Consider the following 15,433-nt stretch of genomic DNA (forward strand, 5'->3'; position numbering starts at 1 on the left):
TCATGTCACCAGCTCCGGAAATTTTTTCGGGGCATCCTCCAGTCTATATTCGTCTCCAGAACATTCCACATCGTCCATCCATGTTGGTTCGGATCCAGCACCGAATTGTGCTTTCCGTGTGTAACTGCCTCCACTGTTTTTAAAATGTACAAATATAGTTCGACAAATATAAATAATTCAATTGTAAAGGTGATTTTATTGAATCTTTACAAAACTTGAAGAGCGATAAAACATTATTAAATGTTAAATGTTTGATCCGTTAAAACATAGCACACAAATCAATATCGTTGCTTTTGTTAAATTCATCAATCAAAGACTAGGACGATCTAAGATTGATTTTTTTCTGGAGAAGATCGATATTTTTTTCTTCTGTAAAATAATTCAACTGACGCATGGGCACAATTTCATTAAAAAATCAACAAACATAACAAAGATGACTCGAGACCCCGATCATGATACAAATGTACATTTAAACTAAATTTTACATACAAAATCAGCGTCATTGATTGTGTCTCAACTGGGGACATTTACCGATATCCAAGCTGTCTACAAACCACCCTGGCATCTGTCTCGTCCCACAGGTCGTCACAAACCGTTCCCCAACGGTTATTATGATAGATCTCTATACGTCCTTCATGCTTGGTCCCACCATTTACAAGTCGTATGGATCCTTAAACGGTTCGAGTTAAAACAATACACAACCAGTTGTAGAACAAATATGATTAACTTCAAATTGTAAATGTATTAATTGGGTCATCGATGAGTTACTATACATTACTAACTGATTTCTTGGTGTCATCGATATTTAATATAGTAGTAATATAGTATAAAATAGTCATAATCACTTTTCCCCGAATTTAAGCTCATTCATAATTCTTTTAACTATGTTATTAACTTGATAAATCCTTTCTTCTTTTTTCAGATATGCCGATAATACATATTATAATTTAGACGAGATATAACTGTTTTGAAAACATCCGACAAATGAATTAACTTGCTTGAATAAACATTAATCTTGAAAGGAACATTTGAGAATTGCAAATGAAAAAGTGAAAAGTTTCTGGACTGCAATGTTCATTTAAGTAGCATATAATTCATAATTTCAAAATAAATTCAAGGAATAATCTGAAATTATTTGGGAAAAACAAATAAATAAATAATAATAAAAAAAAAAAATCAATAGAAAAATACAAAGTGAATATCTTAACTGTGGTATTTTAACTCCTTTAAAGAATGGAAATTTTACAATCACTTGTGGAATCGGTCATTTTATCATATTTGTATAACTCCCAAAGGAAGGATTGATGTAAAATGAATGTTCTTTTCCATACTTCATTTCAAATACGAAATGTGATAAAATGAAGGGGAATATTATTACTCAGAGTTGATTTTATTGGGATCAAGATATCATCATGCCATTGACAAAATATGAAAAATGATGGAATACACTTCAGCCGGCAAGCAATTGAAATTTGCGAGATCATCAGTTGACAGACAATATCAAAGTGTAAAAAACTCATATAAACATCAAACTACTACACAGAATAAGTGAATATTACTCTTCTAGAGTCATTTATCATACAATATTTAAATAAAACAATGGAAAAGATATCTTTTATCCGAAATGTTATAAGATAGTTTGTTAGTTGATAATTCAATGAAAGGTGTTGATATTAAACATTCTATATCGTTATGGTCTTTCCACTAGGAGGATGTCAGTGAAGAAAAGGTTGTTATCACCTCAATAGTTTCCATGGTTATCATGTGTTAAGGCATGTTGCAAATTCATAATAAAAATATTAGCATACTGTATGTCATTAACAACGACCGAGAATGACTTGTGAACAATAATGAAAGAAACAAACTACTTACCTTGTGTTGGTGTGGTAGTGGACCTGGTAGTGGTAGTCGACTGTGTCGTTGTCGTTGTAGGCAACGTCGCTGTTGATGGTATACAAACTACACCAGCATCCTCGCTATGACCACAATTTTCTATCTGCCATCCTGGAAAGACGCAATCCACGAGCCTAGATTCATTCCCAAAACATTCCACGTTGTCCATCCATGTCGGTTCTGATCCAGAGCCGAAGGACGCTTCCCGTGTGTAGCTGCCTCCACTGTCGGTATAAAATGTCCATATTTTGCTTTATTTAAATATGCAATGCATGAATGTACCGATGCGTCCACACTCGAATATCAAATATACAATATAAACAAGGCTGGATTCCACTAACAAATAAACAAAGCAATTTCTTTTTGAATTTCTTGATCTGTCATCTACAGACCAAGATGCTATAAACTTATATTTCATTTGTTGGAATAGATCAATAAGCCTCTAAATTAAAGACAACACAGAAACGTGATTGAAATATCAACAAGATTACATTGAACGTGTTTTATTTACAATTAAAAAAAATCACGATTAATGACCGTTTAATGGCAGCAGACAGCATATATGTTATCTTGGAATTTGGGTCTGATATACAAATCTCCACGATTTAGTACGTCAAAGATCACTAACCTGTATCCAAGCTGTCTGCAAACAACCCTTGCATCTGAGTCGTCCCAGTTGTCGTCACATACCGTCCCCCAGCGGCCATCATGGTAGATCTCTATACGACCCTCATACTGGGTCGCACCATTGACTAGTCGTAGAGATCCTACAATAGAGTAAAATTGTCAGCTGGTTTATAACCGCCATAAAATAACTGATGAGGACATTGCTTAACAATAATATAATTCATGTGTGTTTAATTTTTAATTTTTAAACAAACCCTGCATCAAGGACCATAAATACATAATGTACAGAGAAGCACGACCGAATGTTGAGAAGACCAGACATCTCACTCCTCATATTTGTATTTCACGCGCAGCAATTCTTGCTATAAGATTTAGAAATGTCAAAAACATGTAAATGGTATTGAAGTAAATGATATACGTTTTACTTACCCAATATGCAGATGATACCTATCTTACATTTACAAATATTTCTGGTCTAAACACAAATAATGATACAACATATATCATTTGGATAGGGAAGAAAAAATATAGCCAAAATGAATATTTACTCGAGGTAAATGTACGATTGGGGGAAGAGAAATGTTTATTAGGAATTTATTTTAGTGTTAATCTACACAAAATTGTCCAGATGAAGTTACGTTTAATCATTTATTTAAAAAAATTGAGGTAATAAACTCTATTATATATGAGAGTTTATTGCAAAGTAAGGTTGATAAACTTAAAAGAAAGAGTTTTTTTTCCAGAATATGTTTATAACAATTTCTGTGGGCGTGAATTTTCTGTCGGTATGAATGTTCTGTCGGTATGAGTGTTCTGTCGGTATGAGTGTTATGTCGGTATGAGTGTTCTGTCGGTATGAATGTTCTGTCGGTATGAGTGTTCTGTCGGTTTGAGTGTTCTGTCGGTATGAGTGTTCTGTCGGTATGAGTGTTCTGTCGGTATGAATGTTCTGTCGGTATGAGTGTTCTGTCGGTATGAGTGTTCTGTCGGTATGAATGTTCTGTCGGTATGAGTGTTCGGTCGGTATGAGTGTTTTGTCTCCTTGTGATGTGTTTGTCTCTTTGTGAGGTGGCTGTCTCTTTGTGTCGTGTTTGTCTCTTTGTGATATGTTTGTCTCCTTGTGATGTGTTTGTCTCTTTGTGGTACATGCATGTTTGTCTCCTTTTGATGTGTTTGTGATGCGTCTGTCTCATTGTGTTGTGTTTGTCTCCTTGTGATGTGTTTGTCTCCTTGTGGTGTGTCTGTCTCTTTGTGGTGCGTCTGTATCTTTGTGATGTGTTTGTCTCCTTGTGATGTGTTTGTCTCCTTGTGGTGTGTCTGTCTCTTTGTGATGTGTTTGTCTCTTTGTGATGTGTTTGTCTCCTTGTGGCGTGTCTGTCTCTTTGTGTCGTGTTTGTCTCTTTGTGGTGTGTTTGTGATGTGTTTGTCTCCTTGTGATGTGTTTGTCTCCTTGTGATGTGTCTGTCTCTTTGTGATGTGTTTGTGATGTGTTTGTTTCTTTGTGGCATGTTTGTCTTTTTTTATGTGTTTGTCTCTTTGTGTCGTGTTTGTCTCTTTGTGGTATGTTTGTCTCTTTGTGATGTGTTTGTCCCCTTGTGGCGTCTTTGTCTCTTTGTGATGTGTTTGTCTCCTTGTGATGTGTCTGTCTCTTTGTGATGTGTTTGTCTCCTTGTGATGTGTCTGTCTCTTTGTGATGTGTTTGTCTCCTTGTGATGTGTCTGTCTCTTTGTGGTGTGTTTGTCTCCTTGTGATGTGTCTGTCTCTTTGTGATGTGTTTGTCTCCTTGTGATGTGTTTGTCTCCTTGTGATGTGTTTGTCCCCTTGTGGGGTCTTTGTCTCTTTGAGATGTGTTTGCCTTCTTCAGATGTGTTTGTCTCCTTGTGATGTGTTTGTCTCCTGGTGTTGTGTTTGTCTCCTTGTGGTGTGTTTGTCTCCTTGTGATGTGTTTGTCTCCTTGTGGTGTGTCTGTCTCTTTGTGATGTGTCTGTCTCTTTGTGATGTGTTTGTCTCCTTGTGATGTGTTTGTCTCCTTGTGATGTGTTTGTCTCTTTGTGGTGTGTCTGTCTCTTTGTGATGTGTTTGTCTCTTTGTGATGTGTTTGTCTCCTTGTGGTGCGTCTGTCTCTTTATGATGTGTTTGTCTCTTTGTGATGTGTTTGTCTCTTTGTGTAGTGTTTGTCTCTTTGTGATGTGTTTGTCTCTTTGTGATGTGTTTGTCTCTTTGTGTCGTGTTTGTCTCTTTGTGGTATGTTTGTCTCTTTGTGATGTGTTTGTCTCTTTGTGATGTGTTTGTCTCCTTGTGATGTGTTTGTCTCCTTGTGATGTGTTGTCTCCTTGTGGTGTGTCTGTCTCTTTGTGATGTGTTTGTCTCTTTGTGGTGAGTCTGTCTCTTTGTGATGTGTTTGTCTCTTTGTGATGTGTCTGTCTCCTTGTGATGTGTTTGTCTCCTTGTGATGTGTTTGTCTCCTTGTGATGTGTTTGTCTCCTTGTGGTGTGTTTGTCTCCTTTTGTTGTGTTTGTCTCCATGTGATGTGTTTGTCTCATTGTGATGTGTTTGTCTCCTTGTGATGTGTTTGTCTCTTTGTGGTGCGTCTGTATCTTTGTGATGTGTTTGTCTCCTTGTGATGTGTTTGTCTCCTTGTGGTGTGTCTGTCTCTTTGTGATGTGTTTGTCTCTTTGTGATGTGTTTGTCTCCTTGTGGCGTGTCTGTCTCTTTGGGATGTGTTTGTCTCCTTGTGATGTGTTTGTCTCTTTGTGATGTGTTTGTCACCTTGTGGTGTGTCTGTCTCTTTGTGTCGTGTTTGTCTCTTTGTGGTGTGTTTGTGATGTGTTTGTCTCCTTGTGATGTGTTTGTCTCCTTGTGATGTGTCTGTCTCTTTGTGATGTGTTTGTGATGTGTTTGTTTCTTTGTGGCATGTTTGTCTTTTTTATGTGTTTGTCTCTTTGTGTCATGTTTGTCTCTTTGTGGTATGTTTGTCTCTTTGTGATGTGTTTGTCCCCTTGTGGCGTCTTTGTCTCTTTGTGATGTGTTTGTCTCCTTGTGATGTGTCTGTCTCTTTGTGATGTGTTTGTCTCTTTGTGGTGTGTTTGTCTCCTTGTGATGTGTCTGTCTCTTTGTGATGTGTTTGTCTCCTTGTGATGTGTTTGTCTCCTTGTGATGTGTTTGTCCCCTTGTGGCGTCTTTGTCTCTTTGTGATGTGTTTGCCTCCTTCAGATGTGTTTGTCTCCTTGTGACGTGTTTGTCTCCTGGTGTTGTGTTTGTCTCCTTGTGTTGTGTTTGTCCCCGTGTGATGTGTTTGTCTCCTTGTGGTGTGTTTGTCTCCTTGTGATGTGTTTGTCTCCTTGTGGTGTGTCTGTCTCTTTGTGATGTGTCTGTCTCCTTGTGATGTGTTTGTCTCCATGTGATGTGTTTGTCTCATTGTGATGTGTTTGTCTCCTTGTGATATATTTGTTTCTTTGTGATGTGGTTGTCTCCTTTTGTTGTGTTTGTCTCCTTGTGATGTGTTTGTCTCCTTGTGATGTGTTTGTCTCCTTGTGGTGTGTTTGTCTCCTTATGATGTGTTTGTCTCCTTATGATGTGGTTGTCTCCTTTTGTTGTGTTTGTCTCCTTTTTGTGTGTTTGTCTCCTTGTGATGTGTTTGTCTCCTTGTGATGTGTTTGTCTCCTTGTGTTGTGTTTGCCCCCTTATAGCGCGGAACGGATGCCAATTTTACCGTGTTATCACTGAATGATAATGTTGAATGTTCAGCACTAGCAACGTAGCAATAAGACATGAAATCATCAGGCGGAAGGTCAACTGAAGGTCAACTAAAGTTTAAAAGTGAAGCAGTGTCAAGGGAGTCATTAGTCAAAAGAAAGTTGTTAAGAAAGAAGAGAAAAGGACAGATCCAAAATTTAGTCGCCTCTGAAGATCATGCAATGGGGCGACAGTGAGTACGGTCTACGTGAAAGACAGCCGAGCTATCAAATAGAACTCAAACAAATAACTTCAAACAAAAATTACACATTTGATGTCGTGTTAATGTTTTGCTTATTGTTATAAGTATGTGGCAAATGATGGCCAATGACTTCAACAGCGCGGGCTAAGGAAGTGGGGAGGAAACTTGGAGCAGAATATCCCCCCCCCCCCCCCCCCAAAATGAAGTTAAGATAGGTGTTTGATCTTTAGAGATCTGTTTTAGACAGTAATCATGTTGATAAGTGACTTACCTGACAACTCCACATCCTCGAAAAGACAGGTGAAGAGGATCGTAATGACAATACAGGTAGGTTTTGCCATCAGGCTGGTAGCGTTTGGTGCTACAAACTGGACGGAGCTCGAGAAAACGGTTTAAAGCTCCGACCGAACTCACATACATAAACAACATAGAACAAGGAAGTATAACATGGATGAGCCAGGCAACCTATTGACCCAGGCCTTAAGAGGACAGTGTTAAAAACCCTTCATTAATATACGATACACGCGACACACGTACATAACGTGCATAGATATATGAATTTTTGACCATATGTTCATTAAATAGTTTGTGTAATTAACCTAGCAGAGCCCAACCAGTGAAACCTCAGACTTACAAAAGTATCAGTGAAACCTCAGACTTACAAAGGTATCAGTGAAACCTCAGACTTACAAAAGTATCAGTGAAACCTCAGACTTACAAAGGTATCAGTGAAACCTCAGACTTACAAAGTATCAGTGAAACCTCAGACTTACAAAGGTATCAGTGAAACCTCAGACTTACAAAAGTATCAGTGAAACCTCAGACTTACAAAGGTATCAGTGAAACCTCAGACTTACAAAGGTATCAGTGAAACCTCAGACTTACAAAGGTATCAGTGAAACCTCAGACTTACAAAAGTATCAGTGAAACCTCAGACTTACAAAGGTATCAGTGAAACCTCAGACTTACAAAGGTATCAGTGAAACCTCAGACTTACAAAAGTATCAGTGAAACCTCAGACTTACAAAGGTATCAGTGAAACCTCAGACTTACAAAAGTATCAGTGAAACCTCAGATTTACAAAGGTATCAGTGAAACCTCAGACTTACAAAGGTATCAGTGAAACCTCAGACTTACAAAGGTATCAGTGAAACCTCAGACTTACAAAGGTATCAGTGAAACCTCAGACTTACAAAAGTATCAGTGAAACCTCAGACTTACAAAAGTATCAGTGAAACCTCAGACTTAGATGTTGCCGTTTCAATGCAAAACAAGAAGTTTGGTAGATGTATTTCAGTTGTATTGATGCATTATATCGATATATCTTATTTATTTAGATAGGATTTTATTCTGAATACCACTATACAGTTTTTGTTTTTTGTTCGATTTCATTTCTCAACGAAACATAATAGCTATCCACTATATTACGATGTAATATAGAATTTGTAAGTGTATGTTATAGACGGTTCAAGTGTCCCATCCAAAGGAAGATGACGCATGTCTCGGTACACGTAGAGACCTAGACATAGTTATTAAGTACTCTGGTATAGCAAAGTGCACAAGTTCGAAGGTTAATTGTGAGCAGCGCGCAAAGTCATGGTGACATGAGACTTCCAACCAAAGTAAACTAATTAAATTCCATTATCGTCTCCCCTCGACTTCGCTTACTCAAATTTCATACTATTACAAAAAATCATGTATGTTGTTTCTCGATGTCTACATGTACTTAACTTATGTGAATCAATTGAATTCTAATTGAATGAAAAGGCAGGTTAAGTAAAATATAAGGCGCGATGTCGATTCCATATAAAATAATCACAATAATTACATTCATGTATACCAGCAATATGTTAAATAAAATCAAGGTTATTTCTGTCGTCGGGGTAGAGGGGGAGAATGTGAAAGGGGGAGCGTCGTGGGGGCAGAGGGGGAGAATGATAAATACAACACTATTTCGATCATATAAACAAAAACAAGCTTGGCAGGACATACATATAGGTTAACACTAATACAATGTTATTTGATGATTATTGTAACTTTCACAAAAAATAAAATAAAATAATAATAATAAAAAAATAAGCTAAGCTTTCTGAATTCTATAGTTTCTGATTATATACCAATTCTAAATTAGGTCATTTGATCTAAATCAATTTAAATTTAAATAATTTGATTTTGAAATATCTGTTTTGTGTGATTAACTGTACTACTTTCTGCCATTTACATACTATTTATTGTTCTACCTTACGTGAAACCGCAACTCTTTTCGTAGTTACCGCTACATGAACAAGTAATCGTATTGGATGAGTCTTTCAGAACATCCTGACCCAAAAATAAGACTTTTCGGGGGGCTTTGCTCAGCCTTGCTTTTATTGGTCGATGCTCCGGCTCAAGTTCTAGGGAGAATGGCTGGTTTTGTATAATCAAATTGAGGACTTGTGAGAAGCATATAGACATAGTAGCTGTTTTCTTATGTTTGGCCTTATTAGTTTGTTAATCACAAGTTTCGTTACCTGTTGATTCTTATTCACGCACCTACTTTGAATATAATTTAACTTGTGAAACTGATATTGATGGTGTTGTTGAATTTCCCTAACACTTCGACAAACCCGGAGAACCAACCGGAAAGTGAGACCGGGAGTTGACTGTTGGCCATTGTTTAAATTCTCTTACGTAAAGTTCGGGCCTTGTACAACAATAACACAACGCGATGCCATCTGTTTCCTTACCCCGCCCATTACAATTATTGTGAAACTATTCCTTGTTCTATGTCCATATGTGATCGGTGGAATTGACTTGTGCTGATAAAGGAGCGGATGGCACGAAAATTCGACAATTTACTGTACTGTCGTTGTTACTACCTGGCCAATGTCTAAAGAAATGGAGGTGTTGAGTAAGAGAGGGAGTAGGGAAGTAGTAAGAGGGAAAGAAGTAAGAAGGGAGGAGTAAGAGGGAAAGAAGTAAGAGGGGAGGAGTAAGAGGGGAGGGGTAAGAGGGGAGGAGTAAGAGGGGAAGGAGTAAGAGGGGAGGGGTAAGAGGGGAGGGTAAAAGGGGAAGAAGTAAGATGGGAGGACTAAGAGGGGAGGGGTAAGAGTAGATGGGGTCGACGGGGCCGGCGTCGAGGGGGGGGAGGGGTGGCGTGGGGCCGGCGTCCGGGGGAGGCGTCGAGGGGCGGCGTCCGCGGGGCGGGGACCGGGGGCGGGGTCGGGGGGCGTGGGGGGCGTCACGGGGCCGGGACGTCCGCGGGGGCCGGGCCGCGGTGTCCGGGGGGGTCCGCGGGGCGGGTAGAGGCGCGGTTCGCGGGGGGCGGGGTCCGCGGGGCCGGTCGGCAGGGGGTCCGGGCGGGGGGCCGCGGGGGGGCGTCCGCGCGGGCGGGTCCGCGGGGAAGGGTAGGGGCGAGGCAGTAAGCGCGGCGGGAGGCGCGCGGGTCGCGGCGGGACGGGGGGGGGCACGAGAGGCGGCGGTAAGGGAAGCGCGGGCGGGTCGGGGGGGTCAGGGGAAGGTCCGAGGGGAGGAGTAACGGAGGGGAGAGAGGGGACGGAGTCAGAGGGCCGAGACGCGGGCCGGTACGCGGGGGGTGTACCGGGGAAGGGTACGAGTGACTGAGTAGGGGGGGTCAGAGGAGGGAGACGGGGGCGGGCGTCAAGAGGGCCGGGTCGCGGGGAGGGTAGAGGGGACGGCGTAGCGTGCTGGGTAAGAGGGAAGGCGTACGGGGCGGGAATAAGCGAGGCGGACACGCGGAGGAGTGGGGGGAGAAACGCGGGGAGGCGTTAGTCGAGGGGGGGTCCGGGGCGGGGTCACGCGGGCGGCTGGGGACGGGTCCGCGGGGCGAGTCCGGTGGGCGCCGCCTCACGAGGGAGGGTACGGGGCTGGGGATAGGGGCGGGACTTCGGGCGCGGTCGCGGGGCGGTCGCGGGGCTGGTCCGGCGGGCAGGCGTGCGTGGCCCGGGCGGAGTAGCGGGGGGCACTCGGCGGCCGGTCGTCCGGGCGCGTCGGCCGGGTGCGTGCCGGGGCCGGAGGGGGCCTCGGTGCGGTACGAGGGCGAGGGCGGGGGGGCGTACGCGGGGGGAGGGCGGGGAGTAAGCGGGGCGGACTCAGCGGGGGTGAGGGGCGGGGGTAAGCCGCGGGACGGGTACGGCGCGGTCGGCGGAGGAGGGGGGCGCGGGTGCGGGGGAGGCAGAGGGGACGGGCGAGTCGGCGAGGGCGGGCTACGCGGGGACGAGGGGAGGTCGTAACGGGGCGCTGAGGGTGTAGTAAGCGGGGAGGGTAGGAGGGGGTAACGCGGCGCGGTCCTCCGACCGTGAGGGGCGGATAGAGGAGGGGTCCGAAGGGGGTCGAGGGGAGGGGTAGGGGGCCGGGTTAAGGGGGGGGCTCCGCGGGCAGGGCGCTGGCCGGCGCGCGTGGCGGGCCCGCCCCAGGGGCGGGTCCGAGGGAGGCTGGAACCGCGGGGGCGTCCAGGGGGTGGGATCGGGGAGTGGCGAGGGTACGAGGGGCTGGGTCAGAGGGGGCCGGGTAAGGGGGCGGCGCGAGGGGGGTCGCGGGGGTAGCCTTCGCGGGCGGTCGTCCGCGGGGCCGGGTGGCAGGGAGTCAGCGTGGCCGGTCCAGGGGGGGCATCCCGAGCGGTCCTCCAGCGGGGGGGTCCGCGGGGCGGCTCAGGGGCCGGTGTCCGCGGCGGGTCCGGGGGCGCCTCCAGCGGGGGGGGTAGGGGGCGCGTCGCGGGGAGGCGTCCAGGGCGAGGGTAAGCCGGGGGGGGGTAGTCAGGGATGGGTACGAGGGGCGTACGGGGGGAGTAAGGGGGCGGGTAAGGTGGGTGGGAGAGGGGGGTCTAGGGGGCAGAGGGGAGAGGGTAGAGGGCGGCTCAGAAGGAGGTGTGAGGGAGGATGGCGTATGGTCAAGAGCGTGGGGTCGACGGCGGGGCCTCGCGGCGCGGTCCTCGCGGGGGGTCCGGGCGGTCCTTCGTGGGCGTGGTCCGCCGGGCTTGGTCCTCGGCCCCGTCGTCCGCCGTCGGGTTCCGCGGGCCTTTGTGCGGGGCGGCGTCCGCGGGGCGGTGGTCCCCGTGGCCCGGCGTGCCCGTGGCGGCCCCGCGTGGCGCGCGTCCGCGGGTGGCCTCCCGGCGCGCTCGTCCGGTCGCCGGCAGTCCGCCGGCTGCGTCCGGCGGCGTGTCCCGGGAGGGTTGTGCTGGGTCAGCGTGGATGGGTAACAGGGGAGTAGAGGGGAGTACTAGAAGGAAAAGTCATGAGGGTAGGGGGAGTGTATGTACTGAGGGAGGGTCCAGCGGGGCTCAGGCTGGGGTGTCGGTATACGTGGTCAGGTTGTCCTGCTCGGCGGGTTTCTTCCTCGTCTCTTTTCGGTTCCGTCCTCTCCCTTCCGGTCGTCGTCCCTTTCTTCGTCTCCGCCTTGTCGTGTCCGTGTTCGTCGCGGGTCCGCGCCGCTCGTCCCGGTCGCCGTCCTCGGCCCGCTCGCTCGTCCTTTGTCCCTTGTCCTCGTGTGATCGTCGGGGTCGTGGGTTCTTCGTCAGTTTTCTGAACTAAAGGGGGGGGGGGGGGGGGTTTTAAGGTAAGAAAGAAAAAAAAAAGGGGATAAAAAATAAAAAAAGGGGGAAAAAAAAAAAAAAAGGGGGGGGGAAAATTTTAAAAAAAATGAAAAATGGGGGGGGAAGGGAAAAAATTTTTAAAAAGGGGGGGGGGGTTTTTAAAAGAAAAAAAGGGGGGGAAAAGGGGGGGGAAAAAAATATTAAAAATTTAAAAATTTTTTTTTTTTTTTTTTTTGCTTCTTTTTTTTGGGCTTTTTTCCCGGGGGTTTTTTTTTTTTTTTTTTTTTCCTTTTAAAAAAAATTTTTTTTTTTTAAAAGGGTTTTTTTTTAAAAATTTTTTTTGAAAATAAAAATTTAAAAGGGTATTAAGGGGGGGGTTTTTAAAAAATTTAAATTTTTAAATAGGGGGGGGGTTGTTTTTTTTTGGGGGGGGGAAAAAAAATTTTTTTTTCTTTTTAAAAATTTTTTTTTTTTTAAAATTTTTTTTAAAAAAAAAAGGGGGGGTTTTTTTTTTGGGGGTTTTTTTTTTTTTTTTTCCCCCTTTTTTTTTTTTCCCCCCCCCTTTTTGGGGAAGTCGTAAGAGGGGAAGTCGTAAGAGGGAAGGAGTACGAGGGGAGGGGTAATATTTAGCGGTCAGGTGTATCTAAAGTCACCTTCCAATATGGTCAGTGAGTTTCATAGTTATATTGCTTGACAGCTGTAACTGTATACTGGCCTATACACAGCAAAGGCAGGCTTTACAGTGTATAACTCTTAAAATCTAATTACCAACATCCTGGGCTGATTTTGTATTACAGAAGAAATTGTATTTAGTGTCACATGAAGTGTATACCAAGAAACAACTGTCAGAAGGAAGAATTTGTAGGAACTTTATCCTCTGATAAACACGAAGTGGTATTCATTAATACACAGAAAGTTTTCTCTGCGATACACACTGTCGTACGACCACGGAACCAGAAACACGACAGAAAACCAAAGAGTAATTCTACTATAGACCTCAAAAAAGAAGATCAGACTACCCGACTCAGATATACTCAAGGTATACTGTCAAATTACTAGGTTCCTCTTGAAGAATAGCTATGCGTCACATCAAATAAAACGTTTCGTTTGTGGTGGGTTACCACCAGAGTAAAATTACAAATTCACTTGTGTTTTGTTTCCGGGGTCCCGTCAGACTCAGGACTCACGTGAGACTCATCCATCCTTTCTCTGTAAACCACCTCCGATTCTGGGGCTCACGTGAGTCTCACCCATCCTTTCTCTGTATACCATCTCCCATATAGGGGCTCACGCGAGTCTCACCCGTCATTTCTCTGTATACCACCTCCGATTCTGGGGCTCACGTGAGTCTCACCCATCCTTTCTCTGTATACCATCTCCCATATAGGGGCTCACGCGAGTCTCACCCGTCATTTCCCTGTATACCACCTCTAATTCTGGGGCTCACGTGAGTCTCACCCATCCTTTCTCTGTATACCACCTCCGATTCTGGGGCTCACGTGAGTCTCACCCATCCTTTCTCTGTATACCATCTCCTATATAGGGGCTCACGCGAGTCTCACCCGTCATTTCTCTGTATACCACCTACGATTCTGGGGCTCACGTGAGTCTCACCCGTCATTTCTCTGTATACCACCTCCGATTCTGGGGCTCACGTGAGTCTCACCCATCCTTTCTCTGTATACCATCTCCTATATAGGGGCTCACGCGAGTCTCACCCGTCATTTCTCTGTATACCACCTACGATTCTGGGGCTCACGTGAGTCTCACCCGTCATTTCTCTGAATACCACCTCTAATTCTGGGGCTCACGTGAGTCTCACCCATCCTTTCTTTGTATACCACCTCCGATTCTGGGGCTCACGCGACTCTCACCCATCCTTTCTCTGTATACCACCTCCGATTCTGGGGCTCACGTGAGTCTCACCCGTCATTTCTCTGAATACCACCTCTAATTCTGGGGCTCACGTGAGACTTACCCATCCTTTCTCTGTATACCACCTCCGATTCTGGGGCTCACGCGAGTCTCACCCGTCCTTTCTCTGTATACCACCTCCGATTCTGGGGCTCACGTGAGACTCACCCATCCTTTCTCTGTATACCACCTCCGATTCTGGGGCTCACGCGAGTCTCACCCATCCTTTCTCTGTATACCATCTCCCATATAGGGGCTCACGCGAGTCTCACCCATCCTTTCTCTGTATACCACCTCCGATTCTGGGGCTCACGTGAGTCTCACCCATCCTTTCTCTGTATACCATCTCCTATATAGGGGGCTCACGCGAGTCTCACCCATCCTTTCTCTGTATACCACTTCTAATTCTGGGGCTCACGTGAGTCTCACCCATCCTTTCTCTGTATACCATCTCCTATATAGGGACTCACGCGAGTCTCACCCATCCTTTCTCTGTATACCATCTCCTATATAGGGGGCTCACGTGAGTCCCACCCATCCTTTCTCTGTATACCATCTCCTATATAGGGGCTCACGTGAGTCTCACCCATCTTTTCTCTTTATACCACCTCCGATTCTGGGGCTCACGTGAGACTCAACCATCCTTTCTCTGTATACCATCTCTGATTCTGGGGCTCAAGTCACACACGCAAAACTTTCTCGAGTTGGCTAATCGTTGCATACCGATGAAAACAATAGCTATTAAAAAGAATGATAAACCTTGGTTCAATTCAGATTTGCGAAGGGTAATTAGAAAAAGGGATAGGTTTCACATACAAGTTCTTAGACTCAAGACTCAAGACTCAAGAAATAAAGTAAATAATATGAAAAAGTATTCAAAATCATCATTTTTTGAAAATATTAATGGTATTTATTATCGATAATTCTTCAGCGAATGACTCTAAAACCTATTGGAAGCTCATGCATCGACTCATTGGTAAAACAGCTAAATCTGAATCAATTCCCTCATTGTATGATATTGACATAGGTGAGTTAGTCTTTGCTGATAAAGAAAAAGCAGATTTACTCAACATTTTTTTTGTTGTTCTATAGCTAATAATGTTTATGAGCCTACTAACATCCCAGAATTTCCTTCAAGATGCCCCAATTCAATTACTTATATTGATTTTACTACAAATGAAATAAAGGATATTCTTTTTATATTGAAGTTAAATAAAGCTACCGGAAAAGATAAGATTAGTCATGAAATGCTAAAAAATACCGCAGAAAGTGTATGTATACCTCTTCAGCTACTTTTTAATTTATCTCTGAGTCCAAGTCATTGGAAAACTGCTATTTTACACCTTAATCAAAAAAGGTGAATGTTTCTTATCCTCTAATTATATACCTATTTCTCTTCTTAGTACTGTTAGTAAGGTGTTTGAGCGAGTAATCATAATTTTGTCATCGATAACAATCTTTTATACAAATATCAGTCCGGTTTTGTTTCGGGTCATTCAACTGTTACACTAGACAGATATCATAACATTTGT

General features: G+C 44.4%; 1 protein-coding gene across 1 annotated transcript in view; it reads right to left on the reverse strand.

Annotated features, from left to right (window-relative positions):
- The window catches only part of LOC117324833 (deleted in malignant brain tumors 1 protein-like), a 23,773-nt gene extending 16,975 nt beyond the window's left edge, over nt 1-6,798 (reverse strand). The window contains exons 1-5 of the mRNA XM_033880660.1: nt 6,729-6,798; nt 2,522-2,660; nt 1,873-2,117; nt 532-670; nt 10-133 (exon numbers count right to left, since the gene is read on the reverse strand). Of these exons, the coding sequence (XP_033736551.1) occupies nt 10-133; nt 532-670; nt 1,873-2,117; nt 2,522-2,660; nt 6,729-6,798 (717 nt within the window). The remainder of the gene's footprint in view (nt 1-9; nt 134-531; nt 671-1,872; nt 2,118-2,521; nt 2,661-6,728) is intronic.
- Between the last annotated feature and the right edge of the window lie 8,635 nt (nt 6,799-15,433).

This window comes from Pecten maximus, chromosome 4 (genome assembly GCF_902652985.1).
Source record: "Pecten maximus chromosome 4, xPecMax1.1, whole genome shotgun sequence".
NCBI classification, from domain to species: domain Eukaryota; kingdom Metazoa; phylum Mollusca; class Bivalvia; order Pectinida; family Pectinidae; genus Pecten; species Pecten maximus.